Raw genomic sequence first — 12,871 nt, 5'->3', positions numbered from 1 at the left:
GATTTTGTCATGTAAATATGCAGGAAACTTTTTGTGATGAGACACTGGCACAGGTTACCCAGAGTAGTGTTGGATGCCCCATGCCTGGAAACATTCAAGGTCAGATTGATGGGGGATCTGAGCAGCATGATTTAGTTGAAGATGTCCCTGTTCATAGCAGAGGGCCTTTAAAGAACCCAAACTATTCTGTGACTCTTATGATTCTATGGTAAATAATAACTGTGTTCCCAAAACATCACATTCTCTTAAATATGAAGAAAGAATCAAATTAAGATGGGCCAGTTTCTAAATGTTATGGATCAAAATGAATGTATTCATAGCAGACTTCATAGCTGTTATTTGTAAAGTTCTATGGAATCAGATTTATTTTTGTAAGCCTTAAAAAGTTGTTAAAATTTTAAATAAAATAAACCCCATGTTTTCAATATGGGCTTAGCCATCTTCTGACAGTAGTTGATAGATAGGAATAGCAGCAATATTTTGGGTCTTGTGTTTTGATGTGTTTGCCTGTTAAATCTATGGCATGGTTCGCTTTCCTTCCTTGACCTTTATTTCCTTTCTTTTTTTTTTTTCTTGAACAAACAGAAATGGATTTCTGTCCTGCTGAGTTTGTCACATGTCAAAAGTTTCCTGTTCTTCACTAAAACGTTATGAAGTGGAAACCTGTGGAAGTGAGAGGAAGGACAGATAAATACATAAATAAATAAATACATAAATAAAGGAAATCGCACACACTTCAGTATAGCCAGACAGTAACACTCCCACTGGAAAGTAAGATTCAAGTTGTTGGAGCAGTTAATAATTCTGTGTGTGAATTCTATCTCTTCCTTGGGATACTGCTGACAAAACATATAACATCACAAATACAAATCAGAGTTCTGAAACTGCACCCGAGTTTTAGGGGTGTATTACCTACTTTATTCTACTTTGTTCCACTTCCATTGCTTATGCAGCAAAAAATTATTAGGAAAACAGAACCCTATGGAAAGATCTGTGAATGTTGAACAGGCAGTTTTGGGGAAGCTGTGTCTGATAACTTTATTGCTGTCATGTGCAAGATATGGGGATATTTCTAGGCAATAGTAGGAGCAGTTGCATTAACAGAAAATGGTAGATGGCGTTTTTGCTCTGAAAGTTCTCCAACCAGCAGCTTTTGTTAGACAAGCTCTATATACCTCCAGGTTTCCCTGATGCTACTGACTGGGCTTGCAGAGTTTGGCTGAAGGAGCAGTTTCCTTGCTCGCGGTATTCTACAGTGCCCTTCAAGCACCATGGAAAATTTATCTTTTGAACTTGTATGTTGAATGATATTGATTGATGAAGAGATAACAAAAAATATTAACTCAGTGGAGCAGAAAACGCCCAAAAATAGTGGTCAAAGAATATGCATGGATAAGCATAGTCAAACTATGGTGTGTATGGTACTAGTGCATATCTTCATGGGCAGTCATAGGTAATATCCTCTCAGCGTTTGTGATTTTGTACTTTTGCTGTTGCATCTGGGCAATCGGGTCTTTACATGTGCTACATATTTACAGAAAAACCCCACTTCTGTCTTTCTGTCTAAGGCTGAACTACTCAGACCTGTTTTTTATCTTGCATCTGTAGGTGAACGGTATTGATCTTCGAGGTGCTACCCACGAGCAGGCTGCAGCTGCACTCAAAGGAGCCGGGCAGACGGTAACAATCATAGCACAATACCAGCCAGAGGGTAAGTAAAATAACAGACTTAAAGACATATGGTAAAAGAGAAATGCTTTGAAGCCACTCATTTAACAGGATGAGGCTGTTGTAGAGAGTGAGTTTCCCAGCTATCATCAGCAGTCGTCTGGAATGAAAATTAATGTGACAATTCTGTCCAAAGGAAATAGAATTATTTTTGTCACAGACTTGGCTTTTAGAAGTATTTTATGCAACTATAAGAGCTATCTTTAAATGTGGATATAATAAGACAATAATCAACACTTGTTAATCATTATATTCTCATTAGTGCTTATTTTATGTTCTCTTCTATTCTCCTCCTGGAGACAGGTAGTGCAAAAGATAGTTTAAGAAAGAACAAAAACACAAGGTAACAGGACATTAATTCTAATCTGACTGAAGCAAAAGATAAATGCTTCCTGCAGAATGTAGAGAGCTTCCCACTATTATTTTTGGGTGACAGTTTCCTTGTACCTTCAGGGCAATTATATCTGGATAACAAGTACTTATTAGAGAAAATGACAGCTTTCTAAATAAAAGCATCAACAGGAAATTGAGCAAAATGTCAGTTATTTAAGGTGGGATGTATCTCATCCAAATTTTCCTGTCTAATATTTAGCTTTCTAGTGGTTAAGCTAGTTTTAGTGGAAAGAAGTAGTCACTGATTGATTTGGAGTCCAGAATTAAAGGGCAGAACTCCTTCTTGCTGTCCATGAGCAGTGACTCAAATGACTATCTGAGGTTCTCAAGGAATTTGTGAGATGAATATTACTTTCTGATGGGAACTAAAGATGGTTTTCCTCTGCAGTCATTGTCACTTTGGAAGTCTTGCCAGATTAATTCAGCAAGTACAAGTACCCGTGAAAACTTGCTGGCATTGTGTTATGGGTTTTCAGTAAAGAATTCTAGCTCAATTCACAAGTCCTGCTATGACCTGTTAACATAAGCTGTTGATTCTGCCTGATTGTGCCCACCCTAGGACACATGTAGGCCTCAGGTGAAACTATAGCTCTAATAACATGCTCATCCAGTCAGGTTTCTTTCAGGGAAGATGAATTAGTACTACCAGAATTTATCCCATATAATATTTTCTTTTATTTCTCTGGATCGTGATGATAGCACACAATGAGAAAAATAGCTGCTATTTTAGTCAAATGTACAATTGTGCTTCGGATCTGGAATCGAGCATCCATTTATTAGTTTATCTGCACTTGAGTCACCAAACAGAATAAATAAGGCAATACTAAGAAATGCACAGATAAGAGCAAATGAAATTTAAAGTATCTATCTTTATTTAAATAAATTGAACATATTAATATCAAAATGCTTAAGTAATAATCAGAGTTATTTCAAAGAAAAAGTATTGAAAAACAATTCCATTACAGATAGCTATCGGCTCTGGATTCTGAATGAAACCGTGTTCCTATTAGTTCCGGCAGTCTTGTTTGCTGTCTGGTGATTTTATACTGCAATTATCACCATGGTGTCTGAGCACTTGTAGCTATCACTGGCATTTCACAGTTGTTCTATGATATTGTTAATACACAAAAAAGTACAGTGCTTGACAGCTTTTTCCCATTATAATTGAACTTTTAGTAGACATACTTTTACCCTGCATTTTAGAAGCTTTATACTGTGTCAGATTCAGTTTTGGTGAACATGCAATTCAAATGATGCTGATGAAATCCATCAACTATTATATTGCATATTTATTCCATTTTTCCTCTGACATTCCTCCATTCACCAAAAACCCTGTTGAGGGCAGACTAGTCCCGACTGCCTGACTTCTTGTTAGTAAAGCAAAGCCAGTTTTCTGTTTCAGCCAAATAGCTCAAAACACATAGAGTGAAGCTTGTGAAGAACAGGGCCCAAAAGTTAGCCTTTTTATAGTAAATGATGAAATCTTTAAAGGTAGTGACAGTATACTCAGTAGTTGTCCAGCATGTGTTATCTTACTGCTGAAGTATTTAATTTTAATCTGGGGTGCTGGTTAATGCAAACTGTATAAATCAGATGTGAAATTAATATCTCTTTATTAAAAAGTGTCTAACAGCAAAAAAAAAGATGAATCAATTTCTAAATAATTATTTAAGTAACCCTCACAGAGAATTATTTAGGGATTTACAGGTCACACCAAAAGACAAACACACTCCATAAAAGGATAAATACTTCTTTTATTCTAAAGGTGTTACAGAACTCCTTTTGTCCTTTCTTTGAAATTTATACCCAATTTTGTATTTACTGTATCTCCTCTTTTTGCATATATTGGAACATTGTCATAAAATAGAGTCTTAAAACTGTACACCTTTGCTTCCCACAGGGGCTTCTCACTTTAAAACACTTCTAAAACTTATAAAATACATAAGCGAAGTAGGCCTGTAGCTTGATTCCTCCATTTTCACACTGGAAGGTCTGAGCTGTTGTTACTACAACTTCAGGTTTTTTGGGGACATCCAAGAATAGCCACTACAAATATTACCAGTACATTTTTTTATCTTTTCCAGATTATTTCCAGTCTTTAGATGTTGTTGCAAACAAAAACTTTCAATGAAACATTTAGCTATTGATATTTCAGGTATTAAGCAATGATGATATAAGTGCCAGTCTATACTATAAGCCAGCTGATGTTTAGTAATTAAAATTGTGAGTAGAAAAAGCTTATGCTCCAGTAATTTAGTTTTTATGCAGTAAAGAAAAGCTTACAGCACATTTGTCTTGGCACTTTCTCCAAAACCAAATATCATGCTATGCTGTGGAAAGAAAATTAGGTGAATGGCGTAGAAACAACTTTCAAAGTTTAAATGTCCCTTTCCTCTTTCTAACAGAAGTTCATCTAAGCCTCGTATGATCTCCCCTCATATTTATATGTAGAGATTTCACAGCAAATCTCATGAGAATGGTAACTCCTGCAAAAAAAACCCTAGTGCTTGCCATCAAATAGATTTTCCCCTCGATATTATGGCACTTCGTTTTCTCATCCTATCTGTAATACGCACATGCAGAGATGAGCTCAGATAAGACAGAATAGCATCACATTTTTTTAAAATGCTGTCAGACCTGTGGTTGCTGATGGTGCTCAGCTGAACCATGGTGTCTGTCCCTCTGAAGAAAATAGTCTTGGTGAAAATTCTGTAAAAGAGCACAGATACTGTGAACAAAGAGAGAATAGAAGATACAAGAGGTGATTTCATGCGAAGAAGTGGAAATAAAAGGGATAGTATAAAAAATGAAGAACCAGCTCCTCAGTTCTTTTGCTCTTCAGTCTCTGTTTTCCTCATTTACACTCATAACCTTTGTTTCCCTCATCTCTCTGAGAAATAGAAGAGAAAACAGAAGTATGAAAATCCCAACAGAAATGCAAATTCCATGAACAAAATTATGGAAAGAATATTAAGAGCAAGAAGAAAAAAAATCACAAAAAAAAAATTTAAAAATCAGAACTCAGCAGTATGTATTTAGGAAAAGCAGCCATAACTCTGGGCTTTTTGAGTGATTCCTTACTTTTAATTTAAAAATTGAAAATAACTTGCATGCTGTATATTATGTACACATGTACTGTGTGAATGGAGATCAAGTAAAGTTAAGCATCATGATCTCTTAATTTTCAATGTGGATATAGTTCATATGGAGGTTTATAGATGTACTCAGTCTACACTAACTAGCCCTTGCAGGCTTCAGAAAGATAACCTTTTATATCCACACAAAGCTCAGATCTTCTGCACATGGTTGATATTAAGTTAAATAGAATTTGAGGACCAAAAGCTACTTAGAACAGAATTAGAATAGGAACCTATCATTTATATTTAGCTTTGCACTCCAATTTTTAATATTCTTGGAAACGTTTTAACTTTTCTTCCAGCTTAGCAACTCTCAGATCTCTTTTAAAACATGTACAGATATGAAGCCACTACAAAATAAAAACTTGAGTCAGGAAAATAGCCTTAGGGTGGAACAGTGTGTCCCTAATAAAAAAATTAAGTAGAAATTAAAATGGGAATATATATATATCACACAGGGAAATACATTTTACACTTCTGAGTTTTTATTCAGAACCTATTTTGATTTTAATAGCAATAGTTGTAAATTATAGTCCAGCATGGAAGGAGTTAAGAAAAAAAAAACATTTTGTCAGTTAAAATGAAATATATTTTTCAAGGAAAGTGAACTTTAGTTGAAATAGTGACAACTTGTCCTGAAAGACACAGCTTTGGATTGGAGCAGACAGAACACTGAAGCTGCTAAAAAGCTTTATTTTAGTCTCAAATGTTGACATTCCTTCCCCCCTGCAGCAGCGTGAAAGGGTAAAGTGTAGCCCTGAGGTTTTTGCAAAATGTTCTGTGCCAGTGGTCTGCAAGCTGAGCTGTGCTGCATTGCAGTACCTCTGCAGCTATTGCCTCGCCACAGTCCCTGGAAAATTGTTAAACTGATTAGAAGTTTCATGTGCTTTAAATCTTTCAAGTGAGCCAATTAACTAGCTCTCTAACTAGCTTGCATATAGGAAAAACATTCATTGATTAGAGTTTGATTAGTGCATCTGACACTGAAGAGGTTAAAAAGTTATTACAGTGAGAGAGTTTCTGCTTTATCACTTTTTGAGTTAGCTGCTGCTTGGTGGCTGTGCTCTGTGTCTGTCATGAGGTGAGTAGCTGAGCTTTAGCTACAGGAAGAGTATGAAAGGGAGAGACACTGTGATAGGCAGTGTCTGTCCTTTCAGGCATTAGCTAAGGAAATTTTTGAAGAGCTGCACCTAAACATCTGATAGCTGTGATACTAAATTCACTCTTTAGTTCTTTTGCTCCTGAATTTGCGAGGCTCCAAAGTGCATTGGAACAGACCTAACTTTCATAAGCAGCCCCAGTTTTTATGAAAGCGTACTCCTTGTCTTACACATTTGTCTGACCTGCAGATGCATGAGATCTGCTCTTTTGAAAATATCAGACAAAAAATCCAGGGGTCACTTTTGCAGGTCTCTGAAGTCATAGATAATTTTTAGCTCTTTCCCCCTTTTCATTCCCTGTTCCTGCTTCAAAATACAAACACTTGTCTCCTGTTTTGGTGCAAGAGTTACATAAATTCCTGGTTCAGACATTTAACCTTTCCAGGTGCTGTGGGGATTAGGAAAATAGAAAATATATGGAAAGAATAAATAATGGTATTTATTCATCTTTATCTAGGTTACTTCTATTCTTTGAAATGTGAACAGTCATGGTAAAGGTGCCTTTCCCCAACTGTTGAAAATCAATGTAGCTTAATTACTTGGATAAAGTTGCATTACAGCAGTTGACTTTCATCTGGAAGCCACTGTATCCAGTTGTCAAAGAATGCGAGATATTAGGGTTACATTTCGTGCATGTGTATTAAAGAACATTGGAACGGCCAAGCTGGATCTGACCAAAGGCCCATATGCTGAGGACCCAGTTTCCACCAGTAGCCGGCAGGTTAGGGAGAGGAGAAAGAAGAGGACAACCACATAGGTGCTTGCACTACATACTGTCCTACTGACCAGGTGGGGTGAAAAATCCTCTTCTTGTCCTCAGATGGAAAATACCACCACTATAAAGATTAACAAAAGCAAAAAAACGTTAGAGGTATGTTTTGTAGATTTTCCTGTTGAAGTTCAGTGAGCTAATTTTGTTGAGAATCTTGGTCCATTTTTTTGAATTAGGAAAATTGAGAAAGACGGAGTAATATAAACAAGCAAGTTCAACATTATGGTAATATATTGTTTCCCCTTGTATTCAAACCTTTTTTTTACTTAATACCACAAGAGAAGAAGCATCATTCCAAAACAGAGAATTTTTTATTTCAGATCCTGATTTATTGATAACAGATGATAATAGTTTATAATACACCAAAGTTCTCCTATACAGGAGATAAGGATTCCTTCAAATAGCAGTATGAAAGGCTGCTTTTTTTACCCCTCTTTTTACTGTGGCATCTCTAGCCCTACTGTTTCCTTATTTACCCATGAAGCTTTTTAAGGAGTTACAGAATAGTAAATTGTTTTCTCTAGCTGATGAAATACCAGGCCTATAGCTCCCATACTTGTCCTAGATAAGGTTGTTTAGAGCCTCCATCCAACCTGGCCTTGAATGTTTCCAGGGATCATATGACAGATGATGCTGTCAAAATTAGTCTCCTTATAATTTAAACATATTTTGCTTCAACAAAAATGCCGGAATTCACTTAGCAAGAAATTGCCTCTTTTTTGCGGAGATTTCTATGTACATTAAGATGTTTAACAGGGCTGTGTGACTGCAATGCACAACTTCATGTAACGTACCAAATGATATTTGTGTGTTCAAAACTAATACCTGGCAATTAAACTAATCCTTGAGTGCTCCAAGTTATGTCAGCACTTAATATACAGGGTTAAGTGTTGAGATTGGTATTTGCTGCATTTCTTTCCATCTAGTAAATACAACTTTGCTACCCTCAGGACAAATGCAGCAGTGCCAAGATAGCACCCACTTGTGTGGCCATGTAAGATCTTTACCTTCGGTGTAGTTTTTTTGCCTCTGGTTGCTGCATACTATTTAGAATATACTGCTTTTATTTTTACATTGTTGGAAAAAAGTCTTTAAGTTTATAATCTCACTGCAAGTTTCATGCTATCTTTACTTCAAGTAAAAAGCCCTAAAGCATATTTAAAATGGAGAGGATGGTTTAAAAGTCTCCCTGATCCACTTTCAAATTATTTTCTCACATCACAGCATTTCTGTTTGCCTGAGCTGTCCTCGCCATGGCTTCCACTCTTCTGCAGATTAACTCTAGTCCCCAAGTGACTCTGCCTGTGTTCATGGGCATTTCCTTAGCACAGATAGATATTTTTGGGGCTCTTCAGATGCCACAGCTGAAGAAGCACCAGGGATTACAAATGTTTTTGTAAAGTCAAGCCTTTGTAGGCTTCTCCTAAGACACAAAAGGTTACATTTTAATTCCTCTGTTAAAATTTAAGATCATGTTCCCAGTAGAGTTACACAGTGTAATCCATACAACACTGAGTGTTTTATAAAAAGCAGAATTCTAATCTTTTTTTTTTCAAATGTCAAAAAATGTCACTATGCATGAAACAAGTTTTGGATATATTTCCTTAATATTTTTATGCAGATTCATTTGTGTTTAATGTAGTCATCCCTGTCTGCTAGATTGTATTTGCTGTTTCCTTACAGACTCCAGAGCTTTCTCATTTCCCATTTTCATGAATGTTTCAGTTTAACTGCTTATTTTTTCATTCAGTCGTATTTGGCTCTTGTTTCTATCAACAGGCTTTAAGTTTCCTTGAACAGTATATTCTTCATTAAAGAATATACAGTTGTCAAAGTCAACTGTAGGAAACTATGCAGGGAAGCATGATTTCCTTTAAAAATCCATCTTTTCTTCTTTTCATTTTTAATGTGAAAACATGAAGTTATGTGGTTGGGGTTTTTTTTCCTGTAGTTCTTTCATTAAGTTTCATTTATAGTGCAGGTTTAGGTTTTGTGGTTCATATGCAGCCTTCTGTGCTTAGTTATATTTATACACACACGGGAGAAGTCTATCTGTTAAATCCTCATGCTGGAGATTATGAACTACTTTTCTTTGACAATATATTAATTAAAGTTTAGTATTTTCCACTTTTTGCTCTTTTGTTAGGGTAATCGTTAATAAGTCTTATTGAGAATTCAAATAAGGAGTTGATTTTCTTTTTGCAACAGCTGTTATGTTTGCAGCTGCTAATTTAGCTGTTATATATGGGCTGCAATTTCTTCCCACTTTTCTTCCTTGTTTTAGAGTTCACTAACATGAAATCCCTTTCCCCTGTGGTTTTGCCCTTCCCTGGCAGCTTTTTCAGAAAACAAGACCTTCTTTCAATGGCAAAGACATGTATGGATTTGTGTCCTGGCCTTTTTGAAAGGGGTATGCTTCTGAGTGAGCAGTGGGGAGCCCAGGGATAATTCACTTTAGAACCAGCATGAGAGAAAATCTCGGCATTATTTCTGAACCCATTTCAGTGGTTTTTTTCTCAATCTCATTCTTCTTTCAATTTCTCATTGTGCCTTTCAGCCGGAAAAAAAATGCATTTCGTGAAAATGAAGTTTTGTGTTTACTTCCAATTTTTACTTTCTAAGCAATAAATTTTACCGATACTTTTGTTATTTTAATTCTTTCATGGTGACATCATTTCATACATCATATGACTTGAGAAGCTCATGTTTATTTCTATCTATTTATTTTAAAATGTGTTCTCTTTTTCTTCTTGTTGACTTTTGCACTTTGCAAAGACAAAGTTTATTAGTCGTTTTGCTTTTTAGTTACCTTCAGTGTCAGATTTTTTTCCTTCTTTTCTTACAGTTAATATGTCTGTCCTATCTCATTGTTACTGCCTGTCCTAGTCTTCATAGTGTCTTACACAACTTCAACGTTAGAGACTGTTATGGTATCTAGTAACTGTCTCTGGGTGATTGGTCTATTAAAGATGCTGAAGACTCTCCACAAAAATAATTTTTATCCAAACAGTTTAAAATGTTTTATTATATTAGAATTCAGAAATCCACTAGAAAACCTGCTTTTCTCTGCCTTCAGGTGAATTACTTCATATAGAGGCGACTGAAAATACAAAATAGTTCATTACCTGGATGAAATTCCACAATATAATCAATATTACCAATGTTCATGTGCTTAAACTAATAACAAAATATAGGTTCTGTATGATCCCTGTGTGTTCAGCTTATGTCCTCAGAGAACATGAATACGAAAATTTAGCCTTTCTCTGCAGTAATTTATGTAAAAATACTGAGCAAATAAAATGTTTTGGTTTGAAATTAAAAGTATATTCTCCTGGTGTTTCCTGGAGAGCTACTCTTGAATCTGTTGAAGAGAAAAAAATTAAGTAGTCTAACTTTCAAATCTATCCTGTAAGTTGAAGGTGCATTTGCATCAGTGTTTAATTAAAAAGAGAAAAATTGAAGAGAGACTTTCTGGTGTCATGTTCTCTGCTTGCAAAACTTCAGCAAGGGAGAAAGAGCAGCAATAGGAGATAGTGGTGAGGCTCTGGTACAAGTTGCTCAGAGAATTATTGGAGGCACCATCCCTGGAAGTGTTCAAGGCCAGGTTGTATGGGACCCTGGGAAGCCTGATCTAGTGGAAGGTGTCCCTACCCATGGCAGAGTGGTTGGAACTAGATGGTCTTTAAGGTCCTTTCCAACCCAAACATTTCTGTGATTCTGTGGTTGATTCTATGATACAAAGAGATGAAGGTTTCCCAAAGGATGTGGAGATTGTCGCCTGCTTCTGAAAATCTCATGCTGAGGAAAGACAGCAAGTCTGACAGAAAGGGACAGGTGTTATGGTAGCATTGCTAAGTATCACAGGAGACAACAGCATATCAGGGATTTTCTTGCCCCGGTGCTGTGGCTGCTGTCAGCACAAAATTCTCAGTGAGTGTTAGGGACCGTCTTTCATGATTTGTATTTTAAAAGTTTATAGTTCTTGACACATACGGGGACTTTCTTTTAATTTTATTACAGAGCTAGGTAAATACAAACAAAAAAAAAGTAATTTTTTTTTCACTAGATGTGGCCTTTGGCTAAGCTGCTTGCCCAAGGTCTCTCAGGTGAGAGATGTAATTCTCTCTGAGGTCATTCAGCCTTTGCTGATGAGTCTCTTCTCACCAGCTATAGAGGGAACATCAATTACTTAGACTGAATGGACAAAGTTAAGGCAAGGTGAACTGACCTCCTCTGGTGTCCCTGGGAAGGAGCTCCTAGAAAGTGATATGCGGATAGGAAATGTCTTTCCTCAGCTCAACAAGTGAACCACTAATGGAGTCAGAATTGAGCTCTATATCACTGGCCAACAGTTTCTCTCTGCAATAATTCTTGAGGCAAGTTAGCGCAGTAATTAGTTTGAGGGAGGGAGAGAAAAATGGGAAAAATCACAAACAACTTAAACTTGTGATTTCAGTAGAAAAATAACAAGAGTTTCAAGGCAAGATAGGACATTGTAAGATAATTATTTATTTGTAACTTGAATTCTAGATAATTGGTTGGCTGATTTGAATATTACCTATGGGTGAGAATGATGGCAGAATGATGTGATAAATGAAATATAAAGCATGCGGTATTTAAATAGAAAAAAAGAGGTAGAGGGAAGATCTACACAGGTGTTTCTAAGAGCTGTGCTTGCATGCACAGCTCTTTTAAGGATTTCACTTACAACAGTGAATAATTACCCTGCTCTGTGTGCCTTCTTAACTCCGATTCTGCCTGCTGAGAGTAGTAATATGAGGGATCTTTAGTGAAAGTAAAAATACTGATTTGAGGTGCACTTAATGGATAGGTGACCATGGGATTATTAAGAACAGACATGCTATTGAGTAGACTTGTATGCACGCTCACATACACACATATACACACAGCCATTGGAAACTGGGGATCCATGGAGTCAGTTTTCAAGAGCTGCATGGGGTCCCTGCAAGAGATTTCATCACAGCTGTCATATGCCACGCATTCTTAGACTGTAAGTGCATGTGAAGGGTAAGTAAGAAGTTAAACACCATCAGATCACACGCTAAGCTGTGCCTGAGATAAAACTATTTTTCAGCAAGTCAATTCAATGCCTCTGAAGGTCTTTACTACTGAGCTACTTCTACAATAAATTCCCCTATTTCCATTATCCTGATCTACGTCATTCTTACATTACTTCCTTTTCAAGGCTGTTAAGATAGCAGTTGACAAAAGAAATAAGAATCAGATTTAGACTTCATTGTCAATCTCAATACTTCACTGCAGACTCATTAAAAATACTTAATTAACTGCAGAGTCATTGAAAGGATGCCATATGTCATGTCAGCTTAAAAAACCCCCTATTTTCAATACTGATTTTGAGTAAGGGAACCTTTACATGATAGAAAAATGCACTAAAGTTACAATGTCTCTTTGATTTTATCCTCTCTCGCCTATAATAGATAAATTAGAGAATTAAGTGAAAGCTGAAGTAAATAGAATTTTTTTAATTAAATATTAACCACAGTTCACATGAAGAAGTGTTTAAAGATGTTACTTTATTTATCTACAAAGTTAAAATTTCCATATATTTTAATCTGAGAATTCATCTTCTTTTAGAAGCTCTGGTATCTTGAAGAGAAGTCATTTTCTCCCCTAGTTTCAGGCTTGAAGATGGTTTCAAC

General features: G+C 36.2%; 1 protein-coding gene across 19 annotated transcripts in view; it reads left to right on the top strand.

Annotated features, from left to right (window-relative positions):
- Positions 1 to 12,871, top strand: part of DLG2 (discs large MAGUK scaffold protein 2) — a 997,608-nt gene that overhangs the window by 790,316 nt on the left and 194,421 nt on the right. For all 19 annotated transcript variants that reach the window (XM_017819622.1, XM_017819624.1, XM_017819626.1 and 16 more), the window contains one exon: positions 1,609 to 1,711. In XM_017819622.1, coding sequence (XP_017675111.1) covers positions 1,609 to 1,711 — 103 coding nt within the window. The remainder of the gene's footprint in view (positions 1 to 1,608; positions 1,712 to 12,871) is intronic.

The sequence above is a fragment of the Lepidothrix coronata genome, unplaced genomic scaffold, assembly GCF_001604755.1.
Source record: "Lepidothrix coronata isolate B3197 unplaced genomic scaffold, Lepidothrix_coronata-1.0 Scaffold76, whole genome shotgun sequence".
Classification (NCBI taxonomy): domain Eukaryota; kingdom Metazoa; phylum Chordata; class Aves; order Passeriformes; family Pipridae; genus Lepidothrix; species Lepidothrix coronata.
This window is presented reverse-complemented; position numbering and strand designations above follow the sequence as displayed.